Raw genomic sequence first — 22921 nt, 5'->3', positions numbered from 1 at the left:
CAATCTTGTAACATATTTACCACCCTATACAGAATAACATCATCTGCGAAAAGCCTTATCTCTGTTTCCACGTATTTACTCATAACATTTATACATATATAAGAAAACTAGCAAGATACCCGTGCTTCGCTACGGTATTTTAATGAGATTTATAAATGAATGCTTAACATTTTATATATAATCCGCCAAAATTCGCGATCTGTCACGTTTTCTGAGGGTATCCACCAAAAATTCATGATTTGACTCGTTTTCTGAGAGATTACGGCAAAGTTCCTCACATTTTTCAATCTTTCTTTGCAGTAATCGATTTCGTACTCCCCGGGCTAGGTCCAGGTATTCCACCCGGACAGTTGGGTCCCTAAATCATTGCCATCTTTACCTATAAGCATTTTAAATATGAATCAAATCCTTGAGGAGATCCGGCGTGGTGTCGTCTTGGGTGCCTTGGCGGTACAGAACCCGCGGCCGGACTGCAATCGTAGTTATTATCCAGCCAGGATCCGTTTCCAGCGCGGTCCGCACATTTTGACGACGGTCCAGAACTTTAGTTTTATTATTATTATTATTATTATTATTATTATTATTATTATTATTATTATTATTATTATTATTGATGTTCTCGACACCACAGCAAGATTCAAGACCACTGCTTGGCGGTAAATTACATCTGCTGCCATTCTTATTGCTGACAATGTGAACAGCACAATCGTCGCGCGTAGGCAAGTGCGCGAGATTTCTGGCGACACGAATGATATACTTCCGTGCATTATTGACCTTATTATAGAGCTGAATAATTGCACGGACTATATCATTCCTATCGTTTATTTCAAATGTGTTTACATTTTTATTTATATGCCAGGTGCATCTATTGTAATCTAACTGTATGTTCTCCAAAGGAAAAATGGGTCTTGAAAACGTACCCAGGAAATATTAAAAATAATCAGTTTATGATCAGAATAAATACATTATGAACATTAGTCTGAACTTTTTTTTCACCCCACCACCGTTAAGTTGATTTACCCCCCCCCCATGAATAAATAAGGCGTGTTTCGTTATGTTTAAAGGAGATTTCAAATACCAATGTTCAGGTCTGTTACCTTCAGTTCTGAGATATAAGTATCCCCATAAAAAGAATTCACTTTCTTTAACTTCCTTTCAAACTCCCCCCCCCCCACTTTAAGTGAATTTTCCGGCAAAAATACTTGTTTCTTTAATAGTAAAGGATCTTCTAAATACCAATTATAACGAATCTAACATCTTCAGTTTTTGAGATATGTGTCCTCATAAAAGGAATTCAACTCCTTTTCACCCCTGCCCCCCAAGATGATTTCCCCCCCAAAATGCTTCCTTCTTTGTTTTTAAAGGCGACCCAAATACCAATCTTCACCACGTATGTAACAACTTTAGTTTTCATTGGATATAACTATCCTCCTACAATTAATTCAATTTTTTAAAATTCTTTCACCTACCCACCCCCGCTTCATTGGATTTTCCGAGAATACGTGCTTCTTTAATTTTAAAACAGATACCAAATACCGTACCAAATTTCATGTCTGAAGAATCCTTCGTTTTTGAGATAATAGTATCCTCAAACAAATAATTCAACTAATTTTTCAATTCCACCTCCCCCAATTAGGTGGATTTCCGAAAACAAAAACTACGTATTTCTTTTCTTTTAAAGGAGATTCCAAATACCAAATTTCACGTCTGTAGCATCTTCAGCTTTTGAGATATCAGTATCCTAATTAAAAGTATTCAACCCCATATTCAGGCAATTTTACCCCTCCACACAAGTGTTTTTTCAGAAAACAAAGAATACGTGTTTCTTTATTTTAATAGAGATAAAAAGTACTATTTTTCACTTCGGTAACGTGTTATGTTTTTGCGATATACTGTAGAAATTCTCATTTTAAAATTTCACACCTTTTTAGTTCCCCTTGAGTGCAGTTTCAAAAAAATCACCTGTGTTTCTTTACTTTTACAGGAGATTTCAAATACCAATATTTACGTCTGTAACATTTTACGTTTCTGAGATAAACAGTAGATACATTCTTTCTAAAATTCACCCCAATTTGTCACTCCTGTTTAACCCCCATTAATTAGATTTTCCAAAACCAAAAAATACGTGTTATTATCAAAGGAGATCCCAAATACCAATTTTCAGGTTTGTAAGATCTTCTGTTTCTGAGATATAAGTATCTTCATTAAAGGCATTCAACCCCCTTTTCACCCTTCCTATTGTGATTTTCGGAAAACAAAAAAAGTACGTGTTTCTTTATTTTTAAAGGAGATTCTAAATACCAATTTTTACATCTGTAAACTTTTAAAGCTTTGAGATAAAGATATACTCATTTTAAAAATCCACCCCTTTTTCACCCTTCCATTAATTGGATTTTCCTAAAACAAACAAATACGTGTTTCTTTATTTTTTTAAAAGGAGATCCTAAATACCGATTTTCAGGTCTAAATTATATTCAGTTTCTGAGATACAAGTATCCTCATTAAAGCATTCAACCGCTTTTTCACCCTAGGTCGAAACTAGTCCCTATGTAATTTTCATTTTGTATTGAAAAGGTGGACCAATAATAATATATTATTTTACTCTATTGTAATCGCTAGTTAACACAATAATTGAACGATATTTCTTTGTTAGCAATGCTTGGCAACAAAATTTTAAATTATGAATATCTCTGTTATCATAGCTGGTATGGTAAAACTGTACAAAACATAAATGATCGAAAATTGTATTCTCTACAACTTTGGTTGTGTAGTATTTATCGATAGGACCACAATAATAATATTGATATTTTAGAAACAAATACCAAGCCTTCCCCTAAACTACCACTTCACACAGCTTGAATAAACTTATTTATAGCCTAGACTGTATTACCTTATTCCCCAACTTTACAAACCGATTTCCATTCATTTCTATTCAGTCATTGTCCCATGGCTCGGCCTTGATATGAACTAAGCAACAAAAATCTAAATTCATTAATATCTCTGCTATCATAGCCGATACAGTAAAAGTGTGTAAGTCCTAAGTAATCGTAAATCGTATTATCTATAATTTTATTACGTAGTGTTTATCGAAAGGACCAATAATAACATAGGTATTTGAGAATGAAAGTTTAGACCTTTGCCTAAACTACCATTTCACCCAGCGTTATTAAAACAGATCTCAGAAAATAGATCCCGGAGAATTAAAGTAGGCGAAGCTTTATCTGACCCTGTAATAATTAAGAGGTGAAATCCTCAAGGCAGTATTATGTGACCTTTATATCTATATATATAAAATAACATGTCCTGACTGACTGACTGACTGACTCATCATCGCCGGCACAGTACATGTACAGTACATGTTTACATTGTTTATGTTTTCTTCGATCTTTGACTTACTTCAGGCTGATGATGACCTATTACTAGGTCGAAACTAGTCCCTATGTAATTTTCATTTTGTATTGAAAAGGTGGACCTATAATAATATATTATTTTACTCTATTGTAATCACAGTTCAATACGGATCTATCATTATGAAACTTATTTCTTTTAATTAACTAGCGATGGTGGTGTTTTTGTCACGATGGTCTTAAGGTGAAAAACCACGTGCTCATCAGGCCATATCGGCAAGGAAATATTGTTTTTTTTTGTTTTTTTTTGCTAGGGGCTTTACGTCGCACCGACACAGATAGGTCTTATGGCGACGATGGGGTAGGAAAGGCCTAGGATTTGGAAGGAAGCGGCCGTGGCCTTAATTAAGGTACAGCCCCAGCATTTGCCTGGTGTGAAAATGGGAAACCATTTTCAGGGCTGCCGATAGTGGGATTCGAACCTACTATCTCCCGGATGCAAGCTCACAGCCACGCGCCTCTACGCGCACGGCCAACTCGCCCGGTAGGAAATATTGTAAAGATGACGATCGAAATGAAAAAAAATCTTCATGAAAGGAGAAATCAGTACTCCCTTTACATAGGATGCCCTAATATCACAGTCAGAAGAAAACTAGATGTGAAGGTCTACAATATCAAAAGTTCATAAAATTGATCAACAATAGCATTACATTGACCATTGTTTGTTGTAATGTGCTTTGTCTCTTCTGCTGCCAGTGATCTCCGATAGATAGTATTATTGCATGCCAAGTAAAGCAGCCTAACTGATTATTATATATGTGTGTGTGGGGGGGGGGGGAGGAAGTAGCTTGGGAGTTACTAATAATAATGTTATTGGCTTTACGTCCAACTAGCTACTTTTACGGTTTTCGAAGGCGCCGAGGTGCCGGAATTTAGTCCCGCAGGAGTCCTTTTACGTGCCGGTAAATCTATCGACACGAGGCTGACGTATTTGGGCACCTTCAAGTACCACCGGACTGAGCCATGATCGAACCTGCCAAGTTGGGGTCAGAAGGCCAGCGCCTCAACCGTCTGAGCCACTCAGCCCGGCAGCTGGGGGGTTGAATAACTTTCCTTTTTAGCATGCCATTCCTCTGGTTCATGCATGTTCTGATATCTACGGGTACGTGACGCACTTGTTCATCATAGTATTCTAGCTATTCGATCCCTACCCTGAGGTTCTGATAGGAAAGGGTAGTGTGCACACTTCATGCAGAACGGCACAGCAATGCTCATCGGTGTCTGTGGAACCTCTGGAACCTGGCATTGTTACAATGGCAGCATAGTACTGTGCGTGAAAAATGAGTAACTGTGCCGTTTCTCATTTGATCGAACATTTCATATTCCTGCCTGTTAATATTGTGCTTTGACAATAATACCGACATCACTGTAATGACCTACGTCGAGTCCAGTTTAATATTTGTCTATGTCTGCCACAGCATCACGGGAAAATGGATTTTAATTAAACTTGGTGTTTCAGTTTAGAATAAGGTCGAGTATGATCTTAACTATCAGTTGTTCAAAAACTTTCAGGGTGAGGGAGTGCTTCAGAAGGGGCCTAGAGCACAAAAATCGATGTATCACTCTTTGGGTTGGTTTTACAAGAAAATAACTCATGGCATTTTTTTCTGTGATACAGCCAAAAATAAGGGACATATTAGTGGCAGTCGTGTTTAAGTCGAAGAGCCGGTAACTAACTCTGTATACTGTAAAGTGAGTTGCTAAGGAGATCGTTCCCGCAACATTTTAAAGGCTTTGTACATCCGTTTGTATTTTTTGGAAATTAACCCGCCACTTGGCCTTCCTTTGTACTGGAAGGAAGAGGTCAAGTCCAGATCAGCAATATTAGAAAACAATATGAAACTGCAAAGAGCCACACCGGGCGAGTTGGCCGTGCGGTTGGGGGCGCGGCTGTAAGCTTGCATCCGGGAGACAGTGGGTTCGAATCCCACTGTCGGCAACCCTGAAGATGGTTTTCCATGGTTTCTCATTTTCACACCAGGCAAATGCTGGGGCTGTACTTTAATTAAGGCCACCGCCGCTTCCTTCCAACTCCTAGGCCTTTCCTATCACATCGTCGCCATAAGACCTATCTGTGTCGGTGCGACGTAAAGCCACTAGCAAAGAGCCACGGAGAGCAGGGAAGTAAATACGCGACAAGCCGCTGACAGGGAGAGACATGCCCACTTAAGTGCCTCGGCATCTGAGGAACAATATGAGGGGTGGACAAACATATACATGGTAAGTAATTGTTCCGTCAACGTCGTGTGTTACAGCTAGTTTGCTATCATAGTTCTTCTTCTTCTTCTTCTTCTTCTTCTTCTTCCACTTCCTCTGCTTAACCTGCTCACCCTCCAGGGTTGGTTTTTCCGTCGGACTCAGCGAGGGATCCCACCTCTACCGCCTCAAGGGGAGTGTCCTGGAGTATGAGACATTGGGTCGGTGAATATAACTGGGGAAGGGGACCAGTGCCCCCCCTTCCCAGGCGGCCTCACCTGCTATGCTGAACAGGGGCCTTGGTGGGGATTGGAAGACAGGAAGGAAATATACAAGGAAGAGGGTAGGAAGCTCCCGTGGCCTTAAGTTAGCTACCATCCCGGCATTTGCCTGGAGGAGAAGTGGGAATCCACGGAAAACCACTTCCAGGATGGCTGAGGTGGAAATGGAACCCACCTCCACTCAGTTCATCTCCAGAGGCTGAGTGGACCCCGTTCCAGCCCTCGAAGCACTTTTCAATTTTGATTTCTGGCAGAGCTGGGAATCGAACCAAAGCCTCAGGGGATGGCAGCTAATCACGCTAACCACTACACCATAGAGGCGGACTGCTGTCATAGTTAATGCAGATGATGACTGAAGAAGTACTTTTGCAATCCACTATGACCATCTTCCTAGTGGTAAAAGCACGAGTCACCCTCTGGCTTCCACTACTGAGAAAGACAACTATTCTGTTCGAATCTCACACCAGGAATCTCAGTTAAGCTCAGGCTACTTGCTTATTATTTCCAATGTACATACACAGTTTCCCGGGTGTTACATGAAGTTGAGTTTTTGTGCAGTAAAGCTACAATCACACAAACTCTGTTGAGCACAAAGTTCACCGGTATGCAATCGCTGAACTGAATTTAGGTCATAATTACAATCAACTGATCTTCTCCAACATGACTGCATTCATTTCTTCAAATGATGGACTAGGACTTACCAACTGGTCAAAAGAAGTCCGATACAACCAAAGACAATTTTGCCCTGAGTTTGACATAATGGATGAATCTCTGTATCCTGCTGGGGATGGATTTCATCTCACGGAGTCAGGATTGATATTCATCTCCTACGGGCTCAATACTTGCATACATTTTCACATGCCTGGAAATATTACTGTTAAAATTGTGAGTGTGCCATTCAAATAGTTTAAATATAACCACTCACCCATCTACACCAAAAGAGAAGTGCAGATATGGTTATCTGAGCAGGGCATAGTCAACTTACTCAACTGGGTCTGTCAAGCTTCAGACTTAAAGTATCCTAGGGAGAGTAATGGCCTGAGTGCAAAGGTTACATGAGAACAGACTGGCTTCATCCTCTTCTTGTATGCAGGACTCAATGTGGAATTTCATGCTGAACACATGAGAGAAGATCGCATCCAAACGCTTGTTGACTCAACGTTACGCTGGTTGTGTTATGTTCTTAAAGCCAATGGGTTTTGGATGAGATACTTAGTAACGTGAAAAACGGCTCGTTTGAGAACCAAAAGTACTAAAACAAAATGCGAGTTCTTCGAACAAATATGAGGCATGTTTTATAGAGGAATGTGTAAGAAGGAAAGAAAGAAAAAAAGAAATAAAGAAAGAAATTAAAATAAAATACCTTTCCGGTTGAGGCGCTGGCCTTCTGACCCCAACGTGGCAGGTTCGATCCTGGCTCAGTCCGGTGGTATTTGAAGGTGCTCAAATACGCCAGCCTCGTGTCGGTAGATTTACTGGCACGTAAAAGAACTCCTGCGGGACTAAATTCCGGCACCTCGGCGTCTCCGAAAACCGTAAAAGTGTAGTTAGTGGGACGTAAAGCAAATAGCATTATTATTAAAATACCTTTCTTTCTATCTTAATCAGTTTACCCTCCAGGTTTGGTTTTCCCTCGGACCCAGCGAGGGACCCCACCTCTACCTCAAGGACAGTGTCCTGAAGCGTGAGACTTCGGGTCGGGGGATTAAACTGGGGAGGAGGACCAGAACCTCGCCCAGGCGGCCTCAGCTGCTATGCTGAACAGGAGCCTTGTGGGAAGATGGGAATATTGGAAGGGATAGACAAGGAAGAGGGAAGGAAGCGACCGTGGCCTTAAGTGAGGTACCATCTCGGCATTTTCCTGTAGGAGAAGTGGGAAACCACGGAACACCTCTTCGAGGATGGCTGGGATGGGAATCGAACCCACCTCTACTCAGTCGACCTCCCGAGGCTGAGTGGACCCCGTTCCAGCCCTCGTACCACTTTTCAAATTTCGTGGCAGGGCCGGGAATCGAACCCGGGCCTCCGGGGGGTGGCAGCTAATCACGCTAAGCACTACACCACAGAGACGGACAAATAAATTACCTATGGTGGTATTTGATTTCCTACCTTCAGTAATAATAAATTTCGTGTGGCTATTTCTAGCCGGGTGCAGCCCTTATAAGGCAGACCCTCCGATGAAGGTGGGCGGCATATGCCATTTGTAGGTAACTGCGTGTTATTGTGGTAAAGATAGTGTTATGTGTGGTGTGTGAGTTGCAGGGATGTTGGGAACAGCACAAATACCCAGCACCCGAACCACTGGAATTAACCAATGAGGGTTAAAATTCCTGACCCGGCCGGGAATCGAACCCGGGACCCTCTGAGTCGAAGGCCAGTACGCTGACCATTCAGCCAACGAGTCGGACCCTACCTTCAGTGAAAAGATGGAACTCCCAGAGCTACTTCAAAGTGACACTTATCTTCATGACATAACATTGAGATCGGCCATTAGACCTGTCTGTCTTTGGCATATCTAAATTTCTATGTCCGGTTCCATGGCTATGTGGGTAGCGTGCTGGCGTTTGGTCACAGGGGTCCCGGGTTCGATTCCCGGCAGGGTCGGGAATTCTAACCATAATTGGTTAATTCCGGTGACTGGGTGTATGTGCCACCTTCATCATCATTTCATCCTCATCACGACGCGCAGGTCGCCTATGAGCGTCAAATCAAAAGACCTTCACCAGGCCTCTTCGGAAGCCACACGGGGTTTCATCTAAATTTCTATTGCATGCTGATCACTACTGTTTTCAAGTAAGAGGGATGTTTTGATTGTGACATTACCACAAAAGATCCTGGAATCTCAAAAAATTCCCTTGACTGTGCGTGAACACTAAGAAAACTAACTGTAATAGGATTTAAGATCCAACCTCTCTCATTTAGTTCCTGCTAACTGGACTACACAGTTTAAACATCGCAGTAATGGTGATCTTGTGAGTTGAGGCTAACTTCATTCGTAATAGTTCTACTATTGATGAGAACTGGTCCGCCACTTCGTAAAATTCAATATTGATTAAAGCTACATATCTTTAGTTTCACTCACGTGAAATGTAGCGGTTACCCATCCGTGTGGATGTTAGGCCTATGTTGTTAAACTATGACTATATCCAGTTACGAGCTAAGGTATGAAATTATTCAAAGGTATGAATAGCGACGGTCTTAGGGTCACTAAGCTCAGTGTTTCACGTGGAGGAGCAGAGAATGTAAAAAGAAGTAGTCTAGTAGTATAGTGTGCAGGGCTGAGTGGCTCAGACGGTTCAGGCGCTGGCCTTCTGACCCGAACTTTGAAGGTTCGATCCTGGCTCAGTCCGGTGGTATTTGGAGGTGCTCAAATACGTCAACCTCATGACGGTAGCCAACGGCCGTAGCCGCGTTGAAATACCGGGTTCCGTGAGATCTCCGAAGTTAAGCAACATTGGGCGTGGTCAAGATTTGGATTGGTTGCCACGTGCTGTTGTTGTGGAGGTAAGGGAATGGAGGAGCGGAAAGGAACTGGCCACCCTACCGTACGTAAAAGTCCGGCTCAGGCACACCTCTACGGAGGTTCGGACCTGCCTTCGGGCAGAATACACCCACAACTTTCCCATGTCGGTAGATTTACTGGCACGTAAAGGAACTCATGGGGGACTAAATTCCGGTACCTCGGCGTCTCCGAAAACCATAAAAGTAGTTAGTGGGACGTAAGGCAAATAACATTAGGTAGTATAGTGTAGCTCAGTTATGGTAGAAAGAGAGGAGATGCCTCAGAAACCAGCTAACAGGAAATTAAAAATTTGTTTGGACTTTTATGCCATGCTGGTAAGCTGTGATCGGCTCATACATTACAACGTCGAGCGTTTGTCCTTACGGGTTAAGTAGGTCATGTTATAGGTTGTTACTGATGGAAAATTAAAACAGGCCATTATAACTTTAAACAAGAAACGTCTGGATGAATTCCAAGTATTATGATTTCTAACATATTTGACTCTGTATTTATTTATTCCATTTCAATTCAATAGTTGCCTGAGATTTATTTCTAAACGACGGTACACAACTCTACATAAGGCAGTGGGGCCCGTCTTTTGCCGTAACACTTCCCCTCAGCGCTCAGGGGACACTTTCGTAAGTTGATGCCACTGTACAGTTTCTCGACTTACATTCAAGCTTACAAATGTTATGTTGTGCTGTCTGTGCAAATGAAAGTGTTGAACGACAAGAAAAAAATTAACGTGCCAGTGGAAATTAAACTGAATGCTGTGCAGAGACTGAACAAAGGGGAAAATGTTAATAAAATTGCCATGGATTTAGGTGTTGGATGAACTACTACTGTATAACAGGGTGAAAAAAGAAGAGGTCTTGTTGTGTGAAAAGTGCATGTACTGAAAATTTAAAGAAAAAATGGCAATTATGAGGAAGTCTGCGAAGTGCTTTATTTGTGGTTTTAGCAGCAAAGGGAAAAGGAACACCCATTTACGTACCTATTTTGCAAGAGCAAACCCTCAAGTTCCATGAGGAATTTCAAGAAGGGGAGCCTGGATTTACTGCTGGTGTTGGCTGGCTTGACAGGTAGAAGAAGCACTACGGCATTAGGCAGTTAAACGTTTTAGTGAAAAACTATCTGCTGCTAATAAATTCAAGGAAAATTTCCACAGACTAATTAAGAAGGATGATCTATCTGGGGATCAAATTTACAACTGTGATAAGTCTGCTCTGAATTTTCGAATGCTGCCTTCAAAAATCTTGCATCCAGGGAAGACAATTTGTCCCCAATGTATAAAAGAAGGAAGGATAAAGTTACAGTTTTGCGCTTAATGGCAAATAAAAAGACGTGAGTATTTGAAAGTGTAAATAAGTCCCCTAATGGGACTGATACCTTCTATGATGTGTCTCTTTGGTAAAGGAATCAGTCAAATGCATGGATGAGTGGCAGAAAAGCTTCTAGTGAAAAAACTGCATGGAAAACGCTTCTTATTCTCGACAATGCTTCGTCCCATCCTGATGTGGAACAGTCACAAGACAGATATACAGTGGCTCAAAAAGTATTGGTCTGCCCATAGCCGTGGTGTGAACGGAAGAGTATAGTACAAATAATGGTGCATATAATGGAATTACACGTATGTAGGTATGTAGGACAGTCAACTACATCAGTAGGTTGAATATTGAGCCAAGGAGATTCAGGCTATTTGCAAACGGACCAGTAATGCAACCGCGTGCGTCCTTACACGCCAACCAAGTATTGGTCTAGTAAACAATATAATCGTGAAATCGTGCTATCTGCCGCAGCTCGGGCTCATTGTGTCTGTGCTGACACGTTGGAGGGTAATATTCAGCACTATTTCCGTGTTCAGCTAGCAGTGGGAAGGAAAATGAAAGAAACAACCGTGTAAGAAAGGAGGATTTTAGTGCGACTATTTCAAAAAGGGAAATCTTTCAAGGGCATACGTGAAATTATTGGAAGAGCTGTTACAACTGTTAAAAATATTGTGTACAGGTACAAAAGAACGAAGACAATAGAAAATAGACCAAGAAGTGATCGCCCGTCAAAGTTATCAGTACAAGACAAACGGCAAATTGTGCGTAAAGTGGCCCAAAATCCTCAGCTAAGTGCGCTGAAGATAGCAGCTGCGTTACAGCAAGATATAGGAGTGCAAGTGTCATCTGAAACCATTCGAAATGTGCTACGCGAAAGAGAATATGCGGGCAGAACAGCCCGTAGAAAGCCGTACATCAGTAAGGCTAACAGGAAGAAGAGATTTGCGTACGCTAAAGATCACAGAAATGACAGCTATGAGGATTGGAAGACAGTCATTTTTACCGATGAGAGTAAATTCAACCTCTTCATGTCAAACAGACGAGTGACTGTGTGGAGGAAGACGAGTTCTGAACTTAAGAGACGAACCTGACAACTACTGTGAAACATGGAGGTGGTTCCCTGATGGTGTGGGGTTGCATGAGTGCGAATGGTGTAGGTGAATTAGCCTTGATTGAAGGGACTATGGATCACAAAGCATACACTAACGTCCTCAAGACACATCTTCCATCAAGTATACAAAAAATGGGACTCTCAGCAAAGTACACGTTTACGCAAGATAACGACACAGCCCTAAACACGAAGCTATGGCTGTTATATAATTCCCCGCGTTGGATGGAAACCCCACCACAATCTCCCGACATCAACCCCATCGAAAATTTGTGGCACTATTTGAGCAAAACGTGAGAAAACATGCAATATCAATCAAAGCTGATCTGAAAGAAGCCTTACCCACCGAATGGAATAACATAACAAAATAAACTACGGAAACATTGGTACGATCGATGCCAAATAGTTTAGGTGAGATTATAAATAGGAAAGGAGGACCTACCAAGTACTGAAACGTTCAGGAAGGATCAAGAAACTGCGTTATGTTAATTCAGACCAATAATTTTTAGGTGCCAAGTGAAAATGATTGTTTTAAGTTGTGTTTTCTTAGTTATATGGACATAGAAGAATTGTGGGTTTTTTTTACAATATTACACAAGATGATAAATAATCAAGGATTCTAGTATATGTAAATTTTTATCATCATTCCCTTCGATTCCTCGTCCTCACATGTGGCATATCTCGACAGACCAATACTTTTTTGAGCCACTGTATGAATTACATTTCTTTCTCCTAACGTGACTTTGGTGCGTCAACCAATGGACCAGGGCATTTTGGAAGCACTGAAGAAGAGATAGAGATGTGAACTTCTTTCTTCTCTTGTCTTAACCATGGAGAAAGGGTGTGAAACGATCGATAAACTGAAGGAAATAGACTTGTTGGATGTAGTGGATGGATATCCGAATCTTGGAATGAAACCGAGGATATAAGGCTTATTTGTTCCTGGAGAAGTTTTTGGACCATTCAGGAAACGAGTTTAAAGAAAGCAGGGAAGAAAAAGAAAATTTTGAAATAGTGGACTTATTGAAGAAAATTCCCGGCTGCGAAGATGTTGCTGATGGTGATGTTGGAGAATGGATGGGACAGGATGAAAATTGTGAACTTTTAGGTAGTGAAATAGTTGCACTAGTGTAAGAGTACGAAGTTAAAAACGAATGTGAATTAGAAGATGAAGAGATGGAAGACAATGGGAAAGTTATAATGGTGACTCACAGTTAATGACTACTGGCTACTGAAGGGATGTTCCATTACATGGAGGAGCAAGGTGAATCTGCTGGGGACAGTTTGTTTCTGTCACACACGTGAAGAAACTGCACAAAGATGAAATGAATGCGAGTGGCTATGAAGGATCACAATATTTTTTCTTACAAAGAACTAGTCATTTCTACAATTTTGTATAAGTTTCTTTTGAATTTTTAACAATTATTTTAGAGTATGTTGTACGTTGCTCTATCCTGTATTGTGCTAGACCTTTCATTAGAGTAATATTCAGTAAAACATTATGAGTTGTGAATAACGCACCCGCTTATTGGAAGCTCAACATCCTCTCGGTTCACATAAGGTCGAGTTCACGGGACTCTACTGTATCAGAAATAATCCGTATCATTGTATTTTCCTGTTCTGCAATATCTGCTTCAAAAAACAACCTCTTCCTACACAGAGCCATTGTAATGACATTTCCCATTATCTTGCACCAAACAAATGCAAGCAGTCATTATGTAACGGTTTCACAAATCACTCATAGTTGGCAGTTTTGGTCATTTCAGTGTACACAGAGGTGACGCATACAGAGTACATTCAGAAATCACTTGTAACTGAAAATCATCCAGGTTGGCACTTACCATAATCTTAGACCAGGCCTGCATAACTGGCTGACAGCAGGCAATGTGGCTTTCGCACTATTCAGGGCCAGTTCCTTCTCACTGTATGTTTGCCTCTCCATTGTGCCTTCCTCATAGCAGTCATGCAACTCTAAATAGTGACCAGTAAATCCAAGAAAAGAATCATCTTACATGCACAATTTGTATAAAAACTTTTGGAGAGAAAGATTTCTGTGCTTAGACAGACCGATTGCTAAAATCTTCGGTATGTTCAGTAGGTGTCCGGACATTTGCGGTCACGGAGATGTTTTTGAGCCCGGGTTGGATCGGTCAAGGTGCAAGAGATTTCCGGTCATGAACATTTGCGGTCACTGAGATGTGCTTGTGCCCGGGTTGTGTCGGCCAAGGTACGAGAGGTATCTACCTCCGGAGAAGTGAGGTCATCACACTAGTCGACCAAAATATTACGGGTACTCGAGTTTAGAGGTCGTTTATGAAACAACCAATAGGCTTAAAGAAAATCCAATAACACCATTATTTTCCTTGTTTCATTTCACGTTAGGCCATGTGGGTTTGGAATGTATAATTTATATTTTAATATTTTCTTATCGCAGGCGGAACGCAAAAATTGCCCGTTTTAAAATATGTTTCACCATGCGTTAACTTTAAGACTTTGTTTCTCAATTTACCCGTCATGTTTATGGAAACATAGCATTCTCCAATTTATAAATAAAGTAGAAAACGTCCCAATGTATAATGTGTAAGAAGTTGGAGTCGATCAGATGACGCGTTTTTGAGAAACAATGTCTAAAAGTTGACGCATGGTTGAAACACGTTTAAAGGCGGATTCTTTGGTATTCAATCTGTGATTAAAAATATTCACATATAAATTACACATTCCAAACCACATGGCCTGACGTGAATTGAAACGAGGAAAACGATGGTGTTATTTGATTTTCTGTAAGCCAACTTATTATTTAACAAACTGCCTCCAAACTCGAGTATACATAACAGTTTGGTCAACAGCACATTATGCTTTAAGATGCTGATTCCTATCACACTTTATCCAGGCTTTGGACTGGTATAATGATGGTTTTAAAATCATTTTAGTGTGTTTAAAATCAGCTGTAAATAAGCTCCGTCAATTATTTTTGTCGGTTTTAAGTAAGCGTCGTTTATATTTTGTGTCTACATATATACCTACTTACATTAGCAACACCTGCAGCCGCAAGAACATTAGGCTAGTTTTCCGATCTGTGCCTTTCAGCAGGACCTGATGTAGCTAGTTTCTTAATATTTCTTAAGGGTTCTTTCAATCCAGTCATCTTTCTTCACATATTTCGTCCTCCTCCTCTTACCTTCAAGACTGAGCACCAGTATTCGTCGCTTCTGCCTCCTTCTCTAAACAATATACCAAATCGTCGAATCGAGGATGTGGATTTCCAACTATAGAGTTGATCTTGTGACGATATTCCTCTACAGCATTTTGTTGTTCCATGTCGCTTTTTGTAACAGCTCCTCGCTGTTTTCAAGCCATACATCTACAAAACAGTCGAAGAAGTCAGCAAGTTTTTCTGTAGAAGCAGCCTGAGAATGGACCACAAGCCATCTCTCACTGACGTCACCTGGCTTCAAAAATGCTAGAGCAGTGCGGATGCAGTTCCTCGTATGGCAAAGTTCCTGTACATTCCTCCAGAGACTTGAATCATGTGAAAAACAGCCATTTAACTCGGCTGACGGAAATACTTTTCGCAAGGCTGATATCGTAGCTGCTTCGAAGTCAACAGTGATTTTGTTAGGATTCCATCGAGGAACCGCTTCCAAGACAACGTGAAAGACACGAATATAAGTTTCTTTCACTTTGTTAGGCAGAAACACAAAGACGACTGCATAGACGTTGCTTTCATCACTCCGGCCTCCAAGGTCTGCTTGAATGGTGTATATGTGGGCGAGCTCTTTGCTGCAACACTTGAACGTGCCATCCATAGAAAGAAAATTGCGCACAATGCCTAAGACGTAATCTACCTTTTTTGACACTAAAATTCTCCCCTGCCGCCGTCAGCTAAAAGAAACGGCTTAACGCCTTTTCATTAATAATTATCTGAGCACTTGTTTTTGGATGTACTTGAAGGCCGCGTGAGTGATTTCGTTGCCGACGCAATGCTCTATTTAAAGGTTCTTGAGCTGGCATATTAGTCACAGCCCCTGTTATTACAGATCACCCAACTCCTGCACGTATATCTGTGATAGTGGAGTCGCTTCTTCTCTTGCTCTCTTCTTTGCCTCTTGAACCTGCTTCTTCATTCTGAAGGCCGCTTTTCAGGTCGTCCACACCGATGATCGATGGTGCGAAATATTTCTTCGTATCTTGTCCTAAACCGCTTTTTACACCTCTTCTCCTTCAGACAAACCCATGTGTCAATGCCACGCTGATTTTCCGTATAATTTCTAAACCTATAACCACTGTAATGTGCACAAATATTTGCCTTATTAGTAACTGTCAACACCATTACAGCACACGACAGTAAATACACCATGAAGTTTCAATGCAGAATGATGTTTGTGGATGAAGGCAAATAATGCGTGGGAGATAAGAATGTAGTTCTCGAAGCGAGTGAGCAGGAGCCCAGGCTGGTTAGCGGGGATACCACGAGATTAAGCTAATGAGGACAAACCCCTTCAGGAGTGACCGCATTTCTCCTGTGACTGCGGAGGAATTTCTGTGAGTGGGCACAACTATATCTCAGTGACAGCAAATGTCCGGTGACCGCAAATCTCCTTGTCCGCAAATATCCGGCAACCTTCAGTACTATGTAAATACTTATGTGAATGGCTGTTTTCTAAAACCAAGTTATGTAAAAGGCAGAATTGTTCGTCCGTGTGAGATGTTCATCTAAATAAAATTGTCTCAGTCTATCCAGTGCACAGAATATGACTCCATCCATTGAAGAACTCATCTAATAAAAGAAAAGATGGCAGACGCCTCCAAACTGGCCCAAATAATTGTGACAGTTTACACCAAAGCCTTTGACACTGCCAATAGAAGGAAATTAATTGAGAAACTGGAAAGCCTCGTCGGCCGATCGGATATGACGAATTTAATAGCTGACATACTAGCGGCAAACCAAGTGCAAATCAGTGACGGGGTATCCCAATCAGACTGGATAGATCAAACCTTGGAGTGCTACAAGGGGATCCCTTGAGCCCTTTATTGCTCAATGCGCTGACCCAGGATCTCCCTACAAAAATCAAAGAGGGAGCACAAAATGTAAGTATATACATATATGCGGATGATATGGCACTAGGCGCTGATAACTTAAAAGATTTGCAAAACGAAATGGAGCTTATCAAGCAATGGGCGGATGACAACGAGCTAAGGATGGATCTCAAGAAGACAGAATTAATGGTATTCAGGAGAGGAGGACGCTTGTCGAAAGGGGACTATATTGTATGTGGGGGACATTAACACCGAAAAACCAGTTCACATATCTAGGGATCACACTACAAGTCTCCGGGACGACCTTCTCAGTACACAGAAAGAAGAGACTAGCTGCTGCACTTACAAGCATAAGTGAAATCAAACATCTGCAAAGAATGTCACTGGAGACGGCCATGAAACTTTTCCAAGTCGAAGTGCTACCAACGCTCACATACGGATTAGAAGTAATATGGGAGTACCTATCACGTAAACAGCTACGAGAACTGGAAAGCATGAAACCGAGATACCTTAAGAGGGTCCTAGGGGTATCTAAATTCATTCGATCCAGGTACGTATATGTTTTAGCCCGGGAAAACTTCTTGATATAGGATTTAAGACTACAAATGCATCTACAGCAAACTCCGGCTACGAGGAACTGTTAACGAGAACTACGAGAGAAAAGGGACTCGATCGAGGAAAGCTTTTACAGTACAGACGCACTGATAAATAAGGATTGGATGAAAGAGGAATATGAGTTGAGATATTTGGTGACACGCTTTGCAATACACGGCTTTCATTACCGTATCTGTGCCAAGAAAACCTACCACCGGGCCAGCCAGGAGTGTGTATGTGTATTGGGCAATGAACAGTGTGATACATATCACGTAATGAAGTGCAAGAAGAGAACAGTCTCTCTGAATCAATTTTGCTCTGAACAAAGCTCTCCTTGAGTGAATTGTAACTTACTTGATGTAATATGCAAATTTTGCACATTGTGCGCAATAAAATGTATTATTATAAATGTGACAGTTATGACAGTATTTAAATTGCATGTCATTTTGCATTTAATTTATTCGTTTGGACTGTAACAGCTCCATCAAACTTATTAAAATATATGTTCACCATTTTTCATCATCTTCAATGCAGTGTTAACATGTTGATTATGTTAATAATTACATTTGTTATTCACATGAGTTCTTCACTGAATTCAACCTGAATAAATTTTCTTTTATGACTTTAAAATCCTGTATTCTAATTCACAAACCTAACTTCTCTAGTTTATTATTATTATTATTATTATTATTATTATTATTATTATTATTATTATTATTATTATTACGTCACAGCTCGTATTACAAACCAAACTGGAAACATTTTCGTGGCACGCACAGGAAGAAGGCCGGTCTCCACTGATTAATATTTAACAACAACATGTTAAATGTTAAAACTGTTAAATGTTAACTGGTAATACCATCAAGATGTTAACTCTTAAATGTTAACTGGTAACACCATCAACATGTTAACTGTTAAATACTGTTTCATTTGACATTGTGCCCACGCTTAGTCTATAAACATGTTAAACTTGACTTCGCCGGGCTGAGTGGCTCAGACGGTAGAGGCGCTGGCCTCCTGACCCAAATTGGCTCAGTCTGGTGGTATTTAAAGGTGCTCTTATAGGCCTACGTCAGCCTCATGTCGGTAGATAACATTATTATTAAACTTTACTTCCTTTGTTTATATACAGGTAGTTCAGCATATCGGTTTCTGACAATACATTCAGGTGGGGGAAAGGACTCAGGTGAAGAGGATTTGGCCTTTGTTATTGTTACTGTTGCTTCTTACATGATATTGAGAAGGAAGGAAAGGGAAATGTGGGTACGACAATATCTCAATAAAAGGCACAATGTGGATGACATTCTGAATGAGCTAAAAGTAGAAGACAGGTTTGAATTTAAAAACTTTCTGAGAATGAAATGGCGTATGGCTTTTAGTGCCGGGAGTGTCCGAGGACAAGTTCGGCTTGCAAGGTGCAGATCTTTTGAATTGACTCCCCGTAGGCGACCTGCACGTCGTGATGAGCATGAAATGATGATGAAGACGACACATACACCCAGCCCCCGTGCCAGTGAAATTAACCAATTATGGTTACAATTCCCGATCCTGCCGCGAATCGAACCCGGGACCCCTGTGACCAAAGGCCAGCACACTAACCATTTAGCCATGGATTCTGACTTCTAATAATATCTGAGCATGATTTTAATCTAGTTTTGGAAAAAATACTTCCTACCATAGAAAAGGAGGACACACAGTTACGAGCAGCTATTCCACCTCACCTGCGTCTTGGGATAACTCTGCGTTTCCGCATAGTATAAACTTCGTCCACTCCCGTCTCCGACTTCCAACTTTTCTGAACTTTTTGCAATTCTCGACTGTACTGGGAGCGGAGGGAGGCTAGCATTTTTAATGCACTCGCGGGAGCAATTATAGATAATATCGAGTTCCTGGAAACTGTTGGCATTCCTTGCTTTATCTCGGTATCCCTTCAATGAGACATTCTACAAAGAAGGCCTGGCTATTATATAATTAATTAAGTCTAGAGTGATCACCTTGCTACACTCCATTTCCGACTATAAATTTTAGTATAGTGCAGAGAGAACGACACATGTGCGCGTACTGTATTTGTGGCTTGTAACATTTATCCTACTTTTTTCACGAGAAGCACGCCATTTAAGCCATCTGTTGGCATGGAAACAGTATGGAAGTTGCCGAAGCTGTGCCGACACCTCATGAACAACGAACTGACTTGACAAGTTTTCCACTTGGAGCGGAAAACACACCAACATGATAAAAGTACCCCTCGGGGGCGGTACATGGTATTGTTGCAGTGTTGCACAACTCACAATAATATTACACTTCATTTGTCGTCTTTTCTTCTATTGTTTTAATTTAATAAACCTAACATATATTCGAAAACATGTTGAAATCAACCATTTTAGGTTGTTCGCTGCACTAATGCTTCGTAATGGACCAAATAAACGCTGCTGGCTTCGAATCAAACTCAGGGTGTTTGCTTTCCTACGGCAACTCCCTAGCGGACAGCGCGGCGCACTCAGCAGGGACGAGCCTAAGCTTGTATAGCATCAGGTAGCATGCTCGCCGGTATCGGTCTCAGGGAGTTGCATGGGAGTAGCAAGTCCCGTACCGAGAAACAGTTCCAACACGTTAGCTAGCGCCACTCTGCGGAGATTACTTCATTCCTACTTTCTCCCCAGTCTTGAGTAAGCAAGTAGAGAGAACGGATGTGCTCAGTAAGTGCTGCGGAACGGGGAACACCTTGCAACAATATAGAGCTGCGATAGGAATTTGGCAGAGCGGATGGAAGAGCAATGAGGTAAATGATAAGAAGACGAAAGATACAAAAGAGGAGTTAATCGCAGCACTGCTTGTTGCAGTGTAGGTGGCAGTGTTGCTAATGATAGGTGGAGTGGAGACGAACCCAGGACCAGGTCCAGGTAATGCGGGCGCTCTTGGATGGGAAGAAATTGAGACAATAAAGGAGCTGGTGGAGGAGACTTGTCAGGCAGACCAAGTAAGGGAACCGATAACGAACCAGGCTGAGGATATTAAGCAATGCATCTAGGAGGAGATGAAAGAACTAAAGGGGAAGGTGGAAAACTACAGAGAAGAGGTAGAAATACTGCGGAAGAAGATCAGAAACCTGTAAGAGGAGCTGGTAAAGGTGAAGATGGAAAGAATTAATGGTGACCAGGAAATAAGAAGGAAAAACATCTTTATTTATCGAATTCAAGAAGGGGACCAGAGAAAATAAAGTAGACTTAGTGTATAAGGCGGTGGATGTGGTGAAAAACAAAATGAAGATCAACTTTAGAGAGGTTGACATTGATGATGTGTATAGAGTGGGGAGAAGGAAGGGCAATAGACCCATTAAAGTGTCGCTATTATCAAACCTGATGGCAGATATTGTGTTAAGGAACGCAGGAAATTTAAAAGGGGAGGAATTGTGGCTGAAAAGTGATATTGGTAGTGAAGCAATTAAAGAGCTGAGAATTTTAAGGAAACGTCCTTGGGTAGCGAGAAAACAAGGCTTGAGAGCACATATTAGAGGTCAGCAGTTGGTAGTCGGAAACAGCCGGTGGTCACGTGTGTGGGGAGGGAACAATCTTCAGGAAATGGATGACAAACATCACCAGGTTAGCGAACAATCGGCGGGTGAAGGTGAAAGGAATGTCGAAGCAAGTGCTGAGTGTGCTGACGTAGTAGTGAATAACCGTGACGAAGTGACCGAATTCCAGTGTCCAGAGGAGGAAGGAGCATAGGGAAGATCACCGAGGGAGGAGGGATTGGTGCTGTCACACGCAAGCGGAGCAGTGGAAGTAGAAGAAAGAAGATGCCGAGAAGGTCTGAGTAGGGGAAGGAGTCTAAGTTTAAAAGACTTGTGGGGTAAGGAAAACAAAGGGCAGGACGACAAGGCTGGTAAGGAGAGTGCCAAAATGAATGAAAAGGAAGAAGGGAGAGCTGAGAGAGAAGGAGCGAGGGTAACGAGAAGTAGAACGATCAACACAACAGAAGGAAACAAATTTAATGGAGGAAGGGAAGAGGATGGAGAGGGGAATAAATAGCTATATTGGAAAATAGGATTTGTAAATATTAAAGGGGTACTAAGTAAATTGGGTAACGGGGGTGATAAAAGTAGTGGAGAGTTTTGACAATGTGGCCCTTTGAGAGACATGGTTAGGAAAACGAATGTGTCTGACTTGGAAAGAGGTAAGGAACATAACGGAGAAAAAACGGGGGAGATTCATATTAATCCCAGAGTACAGGGCTGCCCCTACCAGCCATCTCCGCCATACCGACGTCCACCTTCTTTGCTGCAGATGCCCCGTTGGTTCTTCACTCGTAACCCTGAGCTGGGACCCTTACCAGATGGTACACGCTGGGTCAGTGTGCTCTGGGACTCACACAGACAGCGGTGCTACTCCCTGCGCAGGGACTGCCTCCGAAAAGGCTCCTTACCTGCTGCCTGGTGGTGATTACGTAGTTTTATTAAATTACTTCCTAACACTGATTGTTAATAAAGTCAAGAATATAGCGTCTTATAACGTCCAGGTAATTCGTTTCACTAAAAGCTAATATTAACTGAAATGTACTGTGGAGAAGTGTTTATCCCAGTTCTCTTTCTTTAGGCTTTGTTGAAAAGTTTAAACAACCAAACAGATTTGTATTGTGTATCCTTAAATCTTGTAATCATACGTCATGGGACCTATCGTTATTTCACTTTGCTTTGCCCATTTGAAAGAAATTCATCTTCTTTTTCTTCTGACTACCATCTACAACTGTGTGAACATTTCTTGTTTCCAGGAAAATCCAGTGTGAAGCTGGCAAGGAAGCAGCACAACTGGGGAATGAGTGTGAGGTAGTGGTTCGGCCTGGGGGCGAGTACCATAAGGTGAGCTTCATGTTTTCTCTCTGATTAGAGATAACTTGTTTGCTTAGGGTAGCTAACATGAACAGACTGTAGTTATGACTGAGAGAGTCGATTTATTAAAAAATTCTGTTTTGTAACTGACTGTGGCAGTGTACCACAATATACTTCATCTTGCGGTCTAATGGAAAAATGTGTAACTGGATGACATAGAGGGAAGAAATTAAATTGAACTGCCAGGCTGAGTAGTTCAGATGGTAGACACTGGCCTTCTGAGCTCAAGTTGGTAAGTTCAATCCTGGCTTAGTCCGGTAATATTTGAAGGTGCTAAAATATACCACTCTCATGTTGATACATTTACTGGCATGTTGTCATCTCCAAAACCCAAAAGACCAGTTAGTGGGACATAAAACCAAAACATTATTATTATTATTATTATTATTATTATTATTATTATTATCATCAAAATGGAGCACTTTGTCAGTTACTTTTTCCGAGCTGTAATTAAATGGTGATACATTAACGAATGTAGTCAGACAATAGCAGCAACAGTAAAACTCAGGATGATGACAATTGGCAAAGGTAAAATTGATGAAAGTGAAAAAGTGAAAAAATGAAAAAAGAGCAGATATATCTA

At 41.3% G+C, this 22921-nt stretch overlaps 1 protein-coding gene across 3 annotated transcripts in view; it reads left to right on the top strand.

Moving 5' to 3' along the window:
• LOC136864416 (fibulin-1) overlaps positions 1–22921 on the top strand; it is a 451544-nt gene that overhangs the window by 119696 nt on the left and 308927 nt on the right. For all 3 annotated transcript variants that reach the window (XM_067141388.2, XM_067141387.2, XM_067141386.2), the window contains exon 3: positions 22221–22308. In XM_067141388.2, the coding sequence (XP_066997489.2) occupies positions 22221–22308 (88 nt within the window). The remainder of the gene's footprint in view (positions 1–22220; positions 22309–22921) is intronic.

Source organism: Anabrus simplex, chromosome 2 (assembly GCF_040414725.1).
Source record: "Anabrus simplex isolate iqAnaSimp1 chromosome 2, ASM4041472v1, whole genome shotgun sequence".
In the NCBI taxonomy this organism is placed as follows: Eukaryota; Metazoa; Arthropoda; class Insecta; order Orthoptera; family Tettigoniidae; genus Anabrus; species Anabrus simplex.
The sequence above is the reverse complement of the archived record's forward strand: the minus strand, read 5'-3'. Positions and strand labels throughout refer to the sequence as shown.